This window comes from Lepidochelys olivacea, assembly GCF_965140295.1.
Source record: "Lepidochelys olivacea isolate rLepOli2 genome assembly, chromosome: 6".
NCBI classification, from domain to species: domain Eukaryota; kingdom Metazoa; phylum Chordata; order Testudines; family Cheloniidae; genus Lepidochelys; species Lepidochelys olivacea.
In genome coordinates, this window is record NC_140416.1 from 3,858,063 (window position 1) to 3,874,899 (window position 16,837).

The 16,837-nt window shown below is 47.3% G+C and overlaps 1 protein-coding gene across 1 annotated transcript in view; it reads right to left on the minus strand.

Moving 5' to 3' along the window:
* Positions 1-1,616: 1,616 nt before the first annotated feature.
* The window catches only part of LOC311522671 (ubiquitin carboxyl-terminal hydrolase 47-like), a 52,204-nt gene continuing 36,983 nt past the window's right edge, over positions 1,617-16,837 (minus strand). Inside the window, exons 11-18 of the mRNA XM_084632151.1 lie at positions 13,627-13,719; positions 13,318-13,437; positions 12,553-12,681; positions 11,765-11,802; positions 11,449-11,501; positions 3,626-3,682; positions 2,953-3,006; positions 1,617-2,816 (exon numbers count right to left, since the gene is read on the minus strand). Coding sequence (XP_084488277.1) covers positions 2,975-3,006; positions 3,626-3,682; positions 11,449-11,501; positions 11,765-11,802; positions 12,553-12,681; positions 13,318-13,437; positions 13,627-13,719 — 522 coding nt within the window. The 3' untranslated portion in view covers positions 1,617-2,816; positions 2,953-2,974. The remainder of the gene's footprint in view (positions 2,817-2,952; positions 3,007-3,625; positions 3,683-11,448; positions 11,502-11,764; positions 11,803-12,552; positions 12,682-13,317; positions 13,438-13,626; positions 13,720-16,837) is intronic.

Here is a 16,837-nt window from a genome sequence, read left to right on the forward strand (position 1 = left end):
CTGCACCCCACACGACCTCAGCCTTGACTCCAGCACCCCCTCACATACCCAGTCCCCCCACAACCCCAGCCCTGACTCCTGCACCCTCCCCACACATACCCAGCCCTCTGCCCTGACTCCTGCACCCTCCTCACACACCCCCAGCCCTGACTCTTGCACCCCCCAAACCCCATGACCTGACTCTTGCACACTCCCCCCCCACATTCCCATCCCCACCCTGAGCACCAAATGGGAGCTGCCCAGGTAAGCACTCCACACCCAAACCTCCTGCCCCAACCCTGAGCCCCCTCCCTCATTCTAGCTCCTGGCCAGACCCTGCACCCCAACCCCCAGCCTGCTCCTTCACCCCCAGCCCTGTGCTCAGAGCACTCCCACCCTCAGCTCAGTGCAGAGAGAGAGAGGAAGAGAATGGCCAGAACCAGGGAGAAGGTAGGTACCCACTCTGTGTGGGCAGAGCCGGGATCCCAGACCGGCAACAGGCTAAGCAGCAGCGGGCTGAGCCGCTCTGTCCACTGCCAGTCTGGGGTCCCAGTCGCCGGCCCCGCTCAGCCCGCTGCCGGTCTGGGGTCCTGGCTGCAGGCCCCGCCCAGCCTGCTGCCAGCCTCAGTGAATGGCCCAGGCTGGCAGCGGGCTGGAGGCGTAAGATCAGCATTTTAAATTAATTTTAAATGAAGCTTCTTAAACATTTTGAAAACCTTGTTTACTTTACAAATGACAATAGTTTAGTTATATAATATATAGACTTATAGGGAGACCTTCTAAAAAACGTTAGCATGTATCACTGGCCCGCGAAACCTTAAATGAAGGTGAATAAATGAAGACTCAGCCCACCACTGCTGAAAGATTGCCGACCCCTGCACCAGACTATAGTAACAGACAGAAAGCATCTGGTTACCTCATTAACCCCTAACAAGATATAGGTAAACACAGACAAATGCAATCGCTATCTTCTTCTAATTCGCTAACAATACAAGTCTACATCTGAAAGTTCTAGTCCATCTGACAGGGCTTTGTTAGCTTTATATATTTTTCTAAGATGTCTTTGAAGGTTGAATTTGGGTCATTTAGCTTGCTAGTCACTTAACCCATTTGTAGCTCACAAAAGCTCATGCGCTAATAAATTTGTTAGTCTCTAAGGTGCCACAAGTCCTCCTCTTCTTTTTACGGATACAGACTAACACGATTTCTACTCTTAACCCATTCTGGCTCAGTGTCACGACCACTAGCAACAAACCTTGAGTGGGCTGTAGCAGAGGGACAAAGGGGGAGAGTGATGTGTTTAAGGGATCTTTGTTCAACAGACATTCAAGCAGTCAAGCAGGAAACTATGTGGAAGACTACTGCCTAGAATATCATGGGGATGGGTGTTCTACTCGTTATTTGTATGGATATATTGCTGGTTTATTGTTGCGATGTTCTTTTTCCTTAATAAATATTTCCTTGCTTCATACACAGACTCAGTGCTTGAGAGGGGGAAAATATCAGCTGCTAAGGTATTCAGTTTTCCCCCCAGGTTTCTGGGTGGGGGCTCATGCCAGTGGTGTTGGCTAATTTTAAGAGGAAACCCCAGACATTTGAACCCGGCCCTCTTTTTCGCTGCCAACAACACCTGGCAGCAAGGCTACAGAGCTCTTGAGTGAAATATCTTTTCTAGAAACTTGTTGTGACAAGATGTTCATGCTTTCCACCTACTCCATTATCAAACCATGTTTTCCAGAGAACATGTCACACAGGAAGTAATTCTGCTTTTAAAAAGTATATTTAATGTTGTGGTGGCTTTTCTGGCAAATGGCGTCCGGTACGCCTGGTCCAACCGAGTTGGCAACCCTAGGCCTGGGAGGAGTAAGTGGTCTTCAGTAACAACAAAAAAACTCTCAAGTCCGAGTAGAGGGGTTATTTTACCTCTCTATTTGGCACGGGTGGAATACTGTGTCCTGTTCTGGTGCACACAATTCAAGAAAGATGTTGATCAGTTGAAGAGGGTTCAGGGAAAAGCCAAGAGAATGATTAAAGGATTAGAAAACAGGCTTCGTAGTGAGCGACTCAGGGCTGCCGGTGGGGGGGTAAGTGGGAGGACGGCAATTTAAAAGGGCCCAGGGCCACCACTGCTGCTACCACAGCAATGGCAGAGGCCAGAGCCCTGGGCCCTTTAAAATTGCTGCTGGGGCCCTGGGCAGCCCGGTCCGGGCAGTGCTGAAGGGCCTGAGTCCCTGCCCCTTCTGGGGGCCCAGAGCCACATACACACACACACCTTGCCCAGGGGCCCAGCAAGTCTGTCAGCTGCCCTGGAGAGACTCAATGAGCTCAATTTATTTAGCTTAATAAAGAGCAAGTTAAGGGATGACTTGATCATAGTCTATAAGGACCTGCATGGGGAAGAAATATTTGACAGTGGGCTCCTCAGTCTCGCAGAGAAAGGTCTGACATGATCCAATGTCTGAAAGCTGAAGCTAGACAAATCCAGACTGGAAATAAGGTGTAATATTTTTAACAGTGAGGAAACTAAACTTTGGGACAATTTACTAAGGGTCGTGGTGAATTCTCCATCACTGACAATTTTTAAATCATGATTGGATATTTTTCTTACAGATCTGCTCTGGGAAATGTTTTGGGGAAGTTCTCTGGGTTGTGATATATGGTCAGACTAGATGATCACAGTGGTCCCTCCTGGCCTTGAAATCTATGAAAAACTTCACACAATTTTCTCCTCTATGGGCAACTCATCGGCTCAAATGGAAGAGGTGACTTAGTGCTCTGAAATTTACTTGAGCTTTTTTTTCTTTTTGCTGTCTGGTTTCTGCTGAGGATCAGCTGCCCTAGGAGTAAAAAATACGACAAGTTTTAAAATGTTATTTTAATTTAACTGATGTTGTTATGTAGCAAGGAAGAGCAGTATTAGGACATGCCAACTACCGCAAATCAAAATGGAAATAGAACATGTACTGTACTCACCTCATCAGTTCAGCACACCCTGTTACTGGGGAAAGCCTCCCCACATGCTTGAATCTTGAAAGAGAATAATGAAAATACATTAGGAAAAATAACATCAACCTTGCATCAGACATCACAAGGCATGGGATTCCCCATCCCTTAAACCATTCACTTCACCTTCAGTGACTTCCTTGCTCCTACTCCTTCCACCCCATTTTCTGATGGATCCTACCTATGATGTGAGACATGTAAGGAAGGATCTGTTCCCTCAGATCCTTTCAACACTGAGGCCCAGCTCTGGATTTGAAGCATGAGGGAAGGAAGAAAAGAAAAAGACAAGTGACAGAGTTGGTGCATTTGGACAGCAGGGGGCAGAATAAGAGTTTTCATTGTTAAACACAATTACTGGGAGGTGAGGGAAATCATTCCAGGGAATATCAGTAGGATCTTCTGCAGCCAACAGAACTGTCACCATCCTTGGTCTCTGCATTTCAGCTGCAGAGCTGCAGCAGCCATGAGGCAGGAGGGGCTCTGTCTAGTCTCTACTGCCACTGTTACTCCACCTCCCCGTCACAACCTGCCACCTGAAGTGCCCCTGGTAACTCTTCTCTTCTTCACTGACTCCCATGCCTGCCTGACTGTACAACCCTCTACAGCTTATCAGCCTCCATGACCCCTTAGTAAGTCATCTCACCAGGCACCTGCTCTCCTCTGTTCCTTCTGCCCGTATTCTTCTCAATTTTCTTTGCTTCTGTCATAAAAATAAAGGGAAGGGTAACAACCTTTATGTATGCAATAACATAAAATCCCTCCTGGCCAGATGTACTGAATCACTTTACCTGTAAGGGGTTAAGAAGCTCAAATAACCTGGTTGGCACCTGACCAAAAGGACCAATAAGGAAAGAAGATACTTTTAAATCTGGGGGTGGGGGAGGTTTTGTTCATGCTCTTTTTGTTTGTTCCCTCTGGAGAGAGAGACCAGGCAGGTAAAAACATCTGAAAGCATACCTGAAATGATCCATCTAAGATTACAAAAATTGTAAATAAGGGCAAGAAAATGCGTTAGTTTATCTTTTGTTTTAGCTTGTGAATTTTCCCTATGCTAAGAATTAATTTCATTCCTGTTTTGTAACTTTGAAGCTGAGCCTAGAGGGGAATCCTCTGTGTTTTAAATCTTTTTATTTACCCTGTAAAGTTACCTTCCATCCTGATTTTGCAGGTGTGATTCTCTTACTTTTTTTTATAAATAAAATTCTTCTTTTAAGAACCTGATTGATTTTCAGTGTCCTAAAAACCAAGGGGTTTGGTCTGTGCTCACATTGTAACCAATTGGTTAGTATATTATTCTCAAGCCTCCCCAGGAAAGGTGATGAAGGGTCTTGGGGGAATATTTTTGGAGAATAGGGACTCCAAGTGACCCTTTTCCTAAATTTTTGTCTAAATCACTTGGTGGTGGCAGCAATACCATCCAAGGTCAAGGAAAGGATTTGTGCCTTGGGGAAGTTTTTAACCTAAGCTTGTGGAATATAAGATTAGGGGGTCTTTCATGTGGGTCCCCACATCTGTACCCCAGAGTTCAGAGTGGGGAGGGAACCCTGACAGCTTCTCTTTCACTTAAACTCATTGTGGTCTGTGCTTCTTCCTCACTGACCCCATTCTACCCCTCACATTTCAGTATCAGCTCCTTCTCTTCTTCCCCTCCTCTTTGATCACTCACTCATTCATCTCACCTCACCCCTTCTTTCTCCCTCACCTAAGAGACTAGTTACACCAGTGGCATTTCCATCTAGTGGCTAGTGCTACTGTCACTACCAGCTAAATGCTTAAGCTTGAGTGGTAGATGCCCAGGCTTCTAGGGCTGATGCTCTTGGTGTTCAAACCCATAACGGGAAAGACTATTAAAGTGGTGTCCCAAAAGTGCAGGTTGAACTGCCGTGTATCTCAGATGCTTGTGATGAATTTCCCTGACAGGGTAAGTGTGTAACACACTTGTGGTTGCTGTCTCCCGCTGAAGTGACTGGTCTACACAGAGGAAAATACCTTATTACTACTATAGAAGAGAGAATTAACTCCTCTAGCTAAGATGTCTATGCCTTTAGTGCTGTAGATCCAGAGAACAAACCCCAGTTACAACCCCTGAGGGGCACTGTTATGCACATGCATTCCCCTGCTTATCCTCATATGCTCACAAAGTCGCTCCCCCAGAGACATTCCTCAAGGGCTGTTAGGTCACCTGCTAAGCAGCCAGAAGAGGAGCCGTTTGTTGAGCACAAAGGAACTGAAAGGAGCCCCAGGACCCACAGATTGTTGCACCGGTAGCTGCTGGGAAGGCGAAGGAGAGGACGTAATGCTCTGAGCACCTGCAATCTCAGCTGGAGGAGCAACTTTCCGCAGGAGCCCAAGGCAACAGCACCAAGGCAAAGGAAGCTGTCCTGACTAGGGTGCTGCCAAGCCCAGCTCCAGCACAGGCCTCAGACAGTTGGTCTTGCATCCATCCCTAGGGACAGCCCTGACTTGGGTGGGCTTTGGTCAGCATCTTAGACAATAAGAAACAATTTATTTTATTTAGGATAGATGTTTTGTGTTAGGATATAGATATTCAGGCCTGTCTGCAAAGTCCTATACTTTAAGAATGTAGGTATAAAAGAAAGAATTAAAATCACTGTCTGCCAGGGTAAGGGCCTTCTCTCTCTGTGACAGTCTGGGGCCCTGTTCTTAGGCTAAGGCCTTTGGCTAAGCAGCAGAGGCAGCCTTATGCTGGGAAGCGACCAGTCACATCCTCCCATTCCAAACCCGGCTCCACCAAAGTTCAGGGCCGGGTCTCTCCCCCGGCCCCACCTGCCGCCCCCAAGCGCCTCCCCCACAGCCCCACCTGCCGCCCCTGGGCAAGTTAAAAGGGCCTGGGGCCCCCGCCGCCACCACCGGCAAGGCAACAGGACGAAGGCGGCTTCTTGTCCCCGGCTCCGCTTACGGAAGCGGCTGGCACGTCCCTGCGGGCCCTGGGTGGGGAGGAGGGGGAGTGAGCGGTGGGATATAATTGGTTAGATAATCATGTTACAATATGTTAGGATTGGTTAGTTAAATTTCAGTAAAATGATTGGTTAAGGTATAGCTAAGCAAAACTCAAGTTTTACTATATAGTCTGCAGTCAATCAGGAAGTAAAGGGGGAAATGGGAACAGGGAATGGGGGTGGGGGAATTGGAATTACGTTTCACTAAGTGGGGAATGGGAACAGGGACACAGGCAAGGTTCTGTGGTGTCATGGCTGGGAAGGGGGACACTAAGTAAGGAAATTGGAATCATGCTTGCTGGAAGTTCACCCCAATAAACATTGAATTGTTTGCACCTTCGGACTTCGGGTATTGTTCCTCTCTGTTCATGCGAGAAGGACCAGGGAAGTAAGCGGGTGAAGGAATAAACCCTCTAACATTTTGCCTGGTCCAGGAGCTGGACATGGCCTTTGCAGAAGAAGGATTGCTAGGCAGAGACGGGCTCCACCTAACGAAGAGATGGAAGAGCATCTTCGCAAGCAGGCTGGCTAACCTAGTGAAGAGGGCTTTAATCTAGGGTCACTGGGGAAGGAGACCAAAGCCCCGAGGTAAGTGGGGAAGTGGGATACCAGGAGGAAGCAAGAGCAGGAGAGCGCAAGAGGGGAGGACTCCTGCCTCATACTGAGAAAGCAGGACAATCAGCGAGTTATCTTAAGTGCCTATACACAAATGCAAGAAGCCTGGGAAACAAGCAGGGAGAACTGGAAGTCCTGGCACAGTCAAGGAATTATGATGTGATTGGAATGCCAGAGACTTGGTGGGGTAGCTCACATGACTGGAGTACTGTCATGGATGGATATAAACTGTTCAGGAAGGACAGGCAGGGCAGAAGAGGTGGGGGAGTTGCATTGTATGTAAGGTAGCAGTATGACTGCTCAGAGCTCAAGTATGAAACTGCAGAAGAACCTGAGAGTCTCTGGATTAAGTTTAGAAGTGTGAACAACAAGGGTGATGTCGTGGTGGGCATCTGCTATAGACCACCAGACCAGGCGGATGAGGTGGATGAGGCTTTCTTCAGGAAACTAACAGAAGTTACTAGATCATAGGCCCTGGTTCTCATGGGGGACTTCAATCACCCCGATATCTGCTGGGAGAGCAATACAGCAGTGCACAGACAATCCAGGAAGTTTTTGGGAAGTAAGTGTAGGGGACAATTTCCTGGTGCAAGTGCTGGAGGAACCAACTAGGGGCAGAGCTCTTCTTGACCTGCTGCTCACAAACAGGGAAGAATTAGTAGGGGAAGCAAAAGTGGATGGGAACTTAGGAGGCAATGACCATGAGATGGTCAAGTTCAGGATCCTGACAAAAGGAAGAAAGGAGAGTCCAGTCAGCCTGGACTTCAGAAAAGCAGACTTTGACTCCCTCAGGAAACTGATGGGCAGGATCCCCTGGGAGAATAACATGAGGGGGAAAGGAGTCCAGGAGAGCTGGCTGTATTTTAAAGAAGCCTTATTGAGGTTGCAGGAACAAACCATCCTGATGTGTAGAAAGAATAGTAAATATGGCAGGTGACCAGCTTAGCTTAACAGTGAAATCCTTGCTGATCTTAAACACAAAAAAGAAGCTTACAAGAAGTGGAAACTTGGACAAATGACCAGGGAGGAGAATAAAAATATTGCTCAGGCATGCAGGAGTGAAATGAGGAAGGCCAAATCACAATTGGAGTTGCAGCTAGCAAGGGATATTGAGGTAACAAGAAGGGTTTCTACAGGTATGTTAGCAACAAGAAGGTGGTCAGGGAAAGTTTGGGCCTATTACTGAAGGGGGGAGGAAACCTAGTGACAGAGGATGTGGAAAAAGCTAATGTATTCAATGCTTTTTTTGCTTCTGTCTTCACGAACAAGGTCAGCTCCCAGACTACTAAAGCTGGGCGAGCACAAGTCCATGGGGCCAGATGCACTGCATCCGAGGGTGCTAAAGGAGTTGGCAGATGTGATTGCAGAGCCATTGGCCATTATCTTTGAAAACTCATGGAGATCGGGGGGAAGTCCCGGACGACTGGAAAAAGGCTAATGTAGTGCCCATCTTTAAAAAAGGGAAGAAGGAGGATCCTGGGAACTACAGGCCAATCAGCCTCACCTCAGTCCCTGGAAAAATCATGGAGCAGGTCCTCAAGGAATCAATTCTGAAGCACTTAGAGGAGAGGAAAGTGAGCATGGATTCACCAAGGGCAAGTCATGCCTCACTAATCTAATTGCCTTCTATGACGAGATAACTGGCTCTGTGGATGAGGGGAAAGCAGTGGACGTGTTGTTTCTTGACTTTAGCAAAGCTTTTGACACGGTCTCCCACAGTATTCTTGCTAGCAAGTTAAAGAAGTTTGGGCTGGATGAATGCACTATAAGGTGGATAGAAAGCTGGCTAGATTGTTGGGCTCAACGGGTAGTGATCAATGGCTCCATGTTTAGTTGGCAGCTGGTATCGAGCGGAGTGCCCCAAGGGTCGGTCCTGGGGCCGGTTTTGTTCAAATTCTTCATAAATGATCTGGAGGATGGCGTGGATTGAACCCTCAGCATGTTTGCAGATGACACTAAACTGGGAGGAGTGGTAGATACGCTGGAGGGTAGGGATAGGATAGAGAGGGACCAAGACAAATTGGAGGATTGGGCCAAAAGAAATCTGATGAGGTTCAACAAGGACAAGTGCAGAGTCCTGCACTTAGGACGAAAGAATCCCATGCACTGCTACGGACTAGGGACCAAGTGGATAGGCAGCAGTTCTGAGGAAAAGGACCTAGGGGTTATAGTGGACGAGAAGCTGGATATGAGTCAACAGTGTGCCCTTGTTGCCAAGAAGGCTGTTACGAATTACACCTGAGAGGACACGCACACAACTGCTACGAATTACACCTGGTAGGACACGCACACAAATGCTGCGAATTACACCTGGTAGGACACGCACACAAATGCTGCGAATTACACCTGGTAGGACACGCACACAAATGCTGCGAATTATACCTGATAGGACACGCACACCAATGTTGCGAATTATACCTGATAGGTCATGCACAGTTCGAGTCTAGGCTGAGGCACAGAAACAAAGTCCACAACTGCAGAGTTCCCAAAAGACACTAAGTTTATTACGCTCAAGCGTGGTGCCCCCCTGCTAGCCAGGAGGAGACCCTGAATACAGATTATTCAAAGGTTATATACTTTTTAGCAAAGCTTGTTGCCCTCGTGCATCGGAAACCTTAGCCAATAAACAAACCCTTGTCTTATCTACCACCTATCCCTGCTTGGTGCATTCCTCGTGCTAAACTAGTATGTTAATTACACAGCATGGTCCTAAAGCCATGCATCAGTAACTTTTATTATCAGGATGGGAGGCCTCACATCAAGGCCAAGAGACAAGGAGTTAGAGACTAACAAAAACCAGATACTGGGAGTCAAGGCAGGCTGGAGACGAGGAGGAGGATTTTCACAGGGATTCAGTATCTAAGGATCACTCCTCCTGGCGTATAATGTGCTGGCATTTAAACAATGGTGGGCCCCAAACCAAAATGGAGTCACATGTGCTAACTTTTCCTTAACAGGCTAACAGCATTTTGGGCTGTATAAGTAGGAGCATTGCCAGCCGATTGAGGGATGTGATTATTCCCCTCTATTCAGCATCGGTGAGGCTTCATCTGAAGTACTGTGTCCAGTTTTGGGCCCCACACTACAAGAAGGATGTAGAAAAATTGGAAAGAGTCCAGCGGAGGGCAATAAAAACGATTAGGGGGCTGAAGCACATGACTTATGAGGAGATGCTGAGGGAACTAGGATTATTTCGTCTGCAGAAGAGAAGAATGAGGGGGGATTTGATAGCTGCTTTCAACTATCTGAAAGGGGGTTCCAAAGAGGATGGATCTAGACTGTTCTGAATGGTAGCAGATGACAGAACAAGGAGTAATGGTCTCAAGTTGCAGTGGGGGAGGTTTAGGTTGGATATTAGGAAAAACTTTTTCACTAGGAGGGTGGTGAAGCACTGGAATGGGTTACCTAGGGAGGTAATGGAATCTCCTTCTTTTGAGGTTTTTAAGGTCAGGCTTGACAAAGCCCTGGCTGGGATGATTTAGTTGGGGATTAGTCCTGCTTTGAGCAGGGGGTTGGACTAGATGACCTCCTGAGGTCCCTTCCAACCCTGATATTCTATGATTCTTTAAAAACACAGTGAATAGAGTAAGGAAGAAAGGGAAAGCTCTAGTGGCTTGGTGTTGCTGGTGAAGAGAAGGCAGCTCACTCCAAACTGACTGGGGTAGCAACCCACATGGAACATGACGGGAGGAGCGTGGGTCGCAGGAGGGAAGTGTTTAGAAGAGGCTACAAACAGTCAGTCTGGATGCATGTGGCTAGAATAATAAGCTGCAAGAACTGGAGTCAGGAAACTGAAGGGAAATTTAGCAAGGTACAGCATACCTGACATACTACGCTCGGACAATGGGCTGTGACAATGATTCAATGCAAAATGGGAATTTGAGCACAAGGCCTCTTCCCCGGCTACCCACAAAGCAATGGGATGGCATAGATGGCAGTAAAAACAAACAGCCAAGAGATTGATGGCAAAGGCCAAAAACCAGGATAAGATTCCGACCTGGCAATGCTGGAACATCATAATACTCCCTTCCACAGACTAGGTAGTTGCCAACCCAGCTACAATTGCTCCACCAGTTACCACAAAGGATTCCTAACCCAGGTCAGCCCAGAACAGGGGTAATAGGATAAGAGACTTGTTGAGATTCCCTCACTTTGTCCCCCTGCCTGCAGGCCGCCGCCCTGTGTCTTCCTGCTGTGTCAGCAACAGAGTGTAGCTCTGTTCAGTTCTCAGCCTTCCCACCCCAGCTCACAGGTTGCCTGCTACCCAGGTACTTCTCAGCTGCTTTCTCTGGCCTGTTGCAGCTGCTTTCCCATGGCGTGGGATTCCTTCCGAGTCCTGAGCCCAATCCTTTTAACCTCAGGTTGGGCTTCCTTTGTTTGTACCAGAGAAATTATAGAGCCCTCTACTGGCTGGCTGTTGAATGGGGTTCTTTACAACAGGAGAACATAAGAACGGCCATAGTGGGTCAGACCAATGGTCCATCTAGCCCAGTGTCCTGTCTTCCAACAGTGGCCAGTGTCATGTGCTTCCCTTGGAATCAGAGGTGAGGGACGTACATTTGAAATCAGAAAGATGATTTACGCACAACAATCCCAAGAGCCTGGCAATGTCATCACACCCCAGTAGCAATTTGCAGCAGCTCCAGCTCTCACTCCCCGGTCGAGTGGCGGAGAGGGTATCCCAGTACTTGGGCTTAGGAGGGCAGGTTTCTGTCTGGGCCTCTCCCTGTCAAACCCCACCCCCACAAACTGCAGCAGCTCCTTCTCACACTCCCCAGTGTAGAAGTGGGATGTGAGTCTCCTAATACATCAGCCAGGGCAGGGGCCCTGGTGTAATAATGTTTCCCTGGCTCTGGCAGCGAATAGTAAACAATAGGTGCATGTTACTTACCTGGCTTAGCATCAGAATTCACCTTGTGGTACATTAACAGAGATACGGTGCCACTACGACAGAAACAAAGGGCTTGTTTATACCTAGTCACATGGATGCCCATATCCCTGAGCCCTTCCCACAGCTCAAGGGTGCTTTGCAAGTGTAGTACAATATTTATATTATTCAAGTGAGTTATACCATCAGGGTGCTCGAAGACAAATAGAAATAGTCTGTCAGGGGGCCTGACCGGGCCAACTCTTTGGGAGCTCTGAAAATGTCACACTGGGACTGAAATGGCTGAAAGCCTGATTCTCAGAATGGGCATTGAAAATACCTGTTCTGGACTTTTGAAGAGATCTGTTCTTCTGAGACCTGTAAAAAAACAGACAGGATAATTTCCCAAGGCAACTTCTGACTTAGTTATTAAATATCTGCAACACAGACAGTGGATGGAAGCAAAGGGAATGTCTCCTGTGTCCACAAGCGACAACTTTCAAAAGTGCTGGGGGGTGCTTGACCCCCTGGCTCTGCCCCAGGCCCTGCCCCCACCCCACCTCCCAATGGCCCACCCAGCCCCACCTCTTCCCGCCCCCACTCCACCCTTGCCCTGCCTCGTCCCGCCCAGTTCCGCCTTCTCCCCTGAGCATGCCATGTCCCCACTCCTCCCCCATTCTCCAGCCCCAGAGCACCCATGGAGTTGGTATCCCAATGGCTGTGCTAATGCTAGACAAAAGGTGATAACATTATGATGTACATTAAACACCAATCAAGGGGAGAACTATGCTTTTTTCTATGTGTTTCAATTGAGTATTTCATTTCTATCTGGTCAGTCACTTCAGAGGATCATTACAGCTCTCATCTACTACACCTGCTGGAAAAGGCTGAGGGTTGTAAGCTGAGGATCAGAGGCATAAAACTGGGGGAGAAACGTTCTATAACTGACGAGGGGGGAAGGGCTGGGGACTGACAATGCTCTACCTATATTTTCGGTAACACAAATAATGGATAATAATAATTCTCCTGTATTAGGAGACGTGGATGACCCTTTATCCAAATCAGAGCTCCGTCCCCACACAACCCAAGGTATTACATAGTTTCCATGAACTCTTAAGCACATTTTACCTCAGACACTCCTTTATCATTGAAGTGGTACCAGTAATTATCTTCCAATGACTTTACTTCAGCTGTGTAATGATCACCATGAATTGCTCCAATATGGTGACATATTCCAAAGAGCTCATAGTCTGTGTACTACAAGATAATCATGATAAAGTTCAGTAGTCAACCATCTTGTATCTTCGCAACAAGAAGATTGTCAGAGTTCACAACTGATGAGGTCCTAGGGCACTAGCAGTGATGTTAACAATGAAGGGTTGGGATCATGAACTGAACCCTACATGATTATATCTGAGGAATGGGTAGTGACCAGACCACGAAGGTTTGAGTTTATGGGCTTATCTCTCCAAGGGGACATACTCTGAGCCTGGTGTTCCCCAGATACAACTGATAGGGGAAGCCATTGAGGACAGGGAGCCAGAGGAGGAGGCCATAAGACCCTACCAGAAGATGGAAATGGTAAGTAGAGGCCCCAGGGCTCAGAGAAGGGCAAATATCAGGCTAGGGGCAACCAGCTGTATTCATAGATTTCTCCTAATGGCAAACTTCCTTCCTTCAGGTTCACAAAATATCAAACTTCCAGGCCAGGCTCAGTCCCACAGGCTCAAAGTTCATTACAATAGCCTTGCACAACAGCAGAGCTGAACTCTGTGAGGCCTGGTTAAAGAAGATGTTGGTACATTTTCCTCCCTGTTCTTTTTGTCATTAGATCATGTAGGTAAAACAAAATAATAATCCCTTGAGAGCTCGATGGAAAGTCCATGTACTTACAAGCTGCTTGCCTGTTGTTAGCGTGAGTGAGAGGGGCACAGACACTCCAGCATTAATGTCAACCGGATCTCTCTCCAAATGGATGACCAGAATCTGAGGTAGAGTTTCAAAACAGTAGCACTGAAAGAGACAGCAGTGCAGGACACTGTATCATTTTGGCCATGCTAAAATTCCCTATTGTAGGCAGACAAGAGTAATGAGATACACGTTTATAAAAACCTTTGCCTTCTGCTTGGGCTTGCCTTTTACATTTTAACAGCTCAGACCAGCACTGAGCACAATAGAATGTTCTAAAAAGTCCTTGCTTACCTGTGTGCTTCTTTGGTTTCCACAGCATTGACAATAGTGTTGGCCATCCCCAGTATAGGGATGTTCTTCCTGCATATCAGCCAAAGCATGATCCTATGCAGAGAAGGATATTGAAATGTTATACGGCATTACTGTGACCAAAATAAAACAGTATGGATTCTATTTGACAAGGCAATAAAGGGACCTGCCTTGGGAGAACTATAAGGGAAATTCTATGGACAGTCATTAGGGGGAAAGGTAATAGTTGGCTGTAATCCACCTTGCACTCCTCAGGTCCTGAACCCTAATGTCTGGGTGGAAAACATCCAACGCACACAGGGTGCCAATTTTATATAACTGGTTAAACTAAATAACTAAGTCAAAAGCGCAATACATATAAACTAATCAAATTAAAAGAAAGTGGGTTAATATGAAATCATCAAATTAATTTAGTAATCAGGTTGGTTAAACCACATCAAATAAACCAGCAATTCTTTATAAGCATCATCTAATAATTTGGGAAGGTGGCAGTTTTTTGTTTAAGTAACAGCCCCAAAATAACAGGACATTTTCAATCTCAATGCCAATTAATATGTTTATAGTCCAGCCAAATGGTTGGGAGGGTCAAGTCACGCCAAGAGCAATTTGAATGTGAATCACTTTGATAGCAATTCGGTAATCATGCTCAAATAAGAGGCAGTTAAAGTGATAGATCATCTCTTGCTCCCACAATGGATTACATGAGACATTCCAATGAAATTCAAGATAACACATAGCTGGTTACATTTATAATTCAAACTAGAATTTAGGTGAAATTAGCAATGTCAGGATTTTACATATTACTCCAAACCCATAAGATATATGTATACATGATCTTTCACACAGAGGGGTTATTTAACTTAGAGCTTTTTTAGATGTTCGAGGGTGGAGAAACGGTTACTTTACCGTCCCGTAACTCTCATGCTTCAAGATGTGTTGCACATGTCCGTTAAGCTGTATGTGTCTTGTGCACTGCTGCCAGAGAGTTTTACCTAGCAGTATCCATAGGGGTGGCCCCACCCAATGCCGAACTCCTCATGCTCCATAGCGAGGATATAAAGGGTGCCGTTGCCCCACTCATCCACAAGTTCCTTCGCCCTGGAAACCGATGGGAGACTCCAACACTTCTGGGAGGGAGGGTGGGTGGTTAGCATCTCCCGTTTACTACGGCCACAACTAATGAACCAGATGCATGATGTAAATAAAAGTGTTCAGACCCCCTGAGGTGCCTGGCATTTATGTTCCATTCTTTTGGCCACAGTGAAAGGGGTTTGCCAGATTGTTTTGGCCAGCTGCATGATGACCTCATTTATGGGCAGAGCCACTTTCCCTGCCATAGCAATTGGTTTGTGGGTATTCTTCTCCACTAGCTCCACCGGAGGTAGGCTGCCGTTCTCCTGGGGAGCTCCTGTAGCCCCTTAAAGTCATCCAGTACTGGGTAGGGTGCCCCACCCCTGGTACCAGATCCTCATCAGGAAGACTCATGCAGGAGGAGCTGCTCTTGTGGTACCAGGACAGGTTGCAGCTCCAGAACAGGCTGAGGTAAGTCCTGAGCTGAGGTCAGTGCAAAGGCTGATCAGTGCCAACCGTGACAGGTCTCAGCACCAAAAGGAGAAGGCTCCTTCCTGGAAAATCTATTTTCATGGAAAATTGGCAAAGGACATCTGGATACTGGAAGCATCCCCCAGGGTATTCAGTAGGGCCCCTGAAAGGCTGGTATGGTACCAAGCCACAGGCGTGTCTGCCCCAAGCATCCCAATCCCTGGCTGAAGTCTTCTCAAATCCAGGCTGGTGATGAGAAAGGGACTGGGAGGAAGCTCTGGACTCTCAGTACCGACATAGCCGAGAGCCTACCCTGGAACTGGAGTATTCTAAGTACCAGGATGGCACAGAACCAAGAGGGGACCGTTGACTGAGAGCTAGGCTTGCACTGAGGATGCAGCACTAGAGGAAGCATGGATGAGTTCCTAGCTACTCATAACATGTGGTGAGGAGGAGCTGGTACCAGTCCAGAAGACAAGGTAGGAGGCGGTACTGATCCTGAAGCTGGAGGTGCCAGACTAGAGTATTCTGGTGCCAATGGTTTGGGCAGCTGCACTAGGCCCAGAGGAGGGTCCTCGATCTGAAGCAAGGGTGATGGCAGTACTGACAGGCATAGCAAGGCCCTGGCTGCAGCATAGGGCTCTGGCGTAGTTGGAACAGACATGGGCTACTGACCTGGAGTGATCAGGGACAACTGCTGCATTGCAGCTGAAGAGGTAGACTGTCTCGACAGTCTCTGGGAGGGTACCAGAGACAACAGCTCAGATCTGTCTCTATGAGCCAGCACTGGGGACCGTGCTGTAGGGTACATTCTATTGTCTGTACCAGACCGATCTTCTGTAAAGGAGACCCACACTCCGGACTTCGAAGAACCTGATGCCAACTTCTTCTTATGTTTCAAGGCCAGGACTCTTCTGAAATCTTGGGCCTCGAAGAAGATAGTGCCAGTAAGGGGGATCTCCTCTGGCTCTGTCTGTGGGCAAAGCTGGGGGAGCTCTTTGGGACCAACAGAGTGCCAACACTGACCTCCAGGTAGCCTCCATGTGGATGTATTGGAGACACTCCTCCCTCAGTCTCTTTATCCTGGTCTTGAAACCAATACAATTGGAGCACATCTCTCAAACCCAAGCAGTTGAGACAGTGTGATAAGGGTCATTAACAGGCATAAGTTTTCTGCAGCCTGCACTAGGTCTGAACCCCGGGGATCCTGGCATAGGCCCCCCCGACTGGGAAAATAAAAAACTAAAAAAATAAACAAAAAAACTGAACAAAAGGAAAAGCAAACAAACAAAATAAGATTTTAGAACATCAGGTGATGGGAAGAGCGCCATTGTGCACAAAGGTAAGTTTGTTCACAAGGAACACCAATGCTCCAACCACGGATGATAAGAAGGAACTAAAGGAGGGATGGGGTGTGTCATAAATATAAAGGGAAGGGTAAACACCTTTAAAATCCCTCCTGGCCAGAGGAAAAATCCTCTCACCTGTAAAGGGTGAAGAAGCTAAAGGTAACCTCCCTGGCACCTGACCAAAATGACCAATGAGGAGACAAGATACTTTCAAAAGCTGGGAGGAGGGAGAAAAACAAAGGGTCTGGGTCTGTCTGTGTGATGCTTTTGCCGGGGACAGAACAGGAATGGAGTCTTAGAAC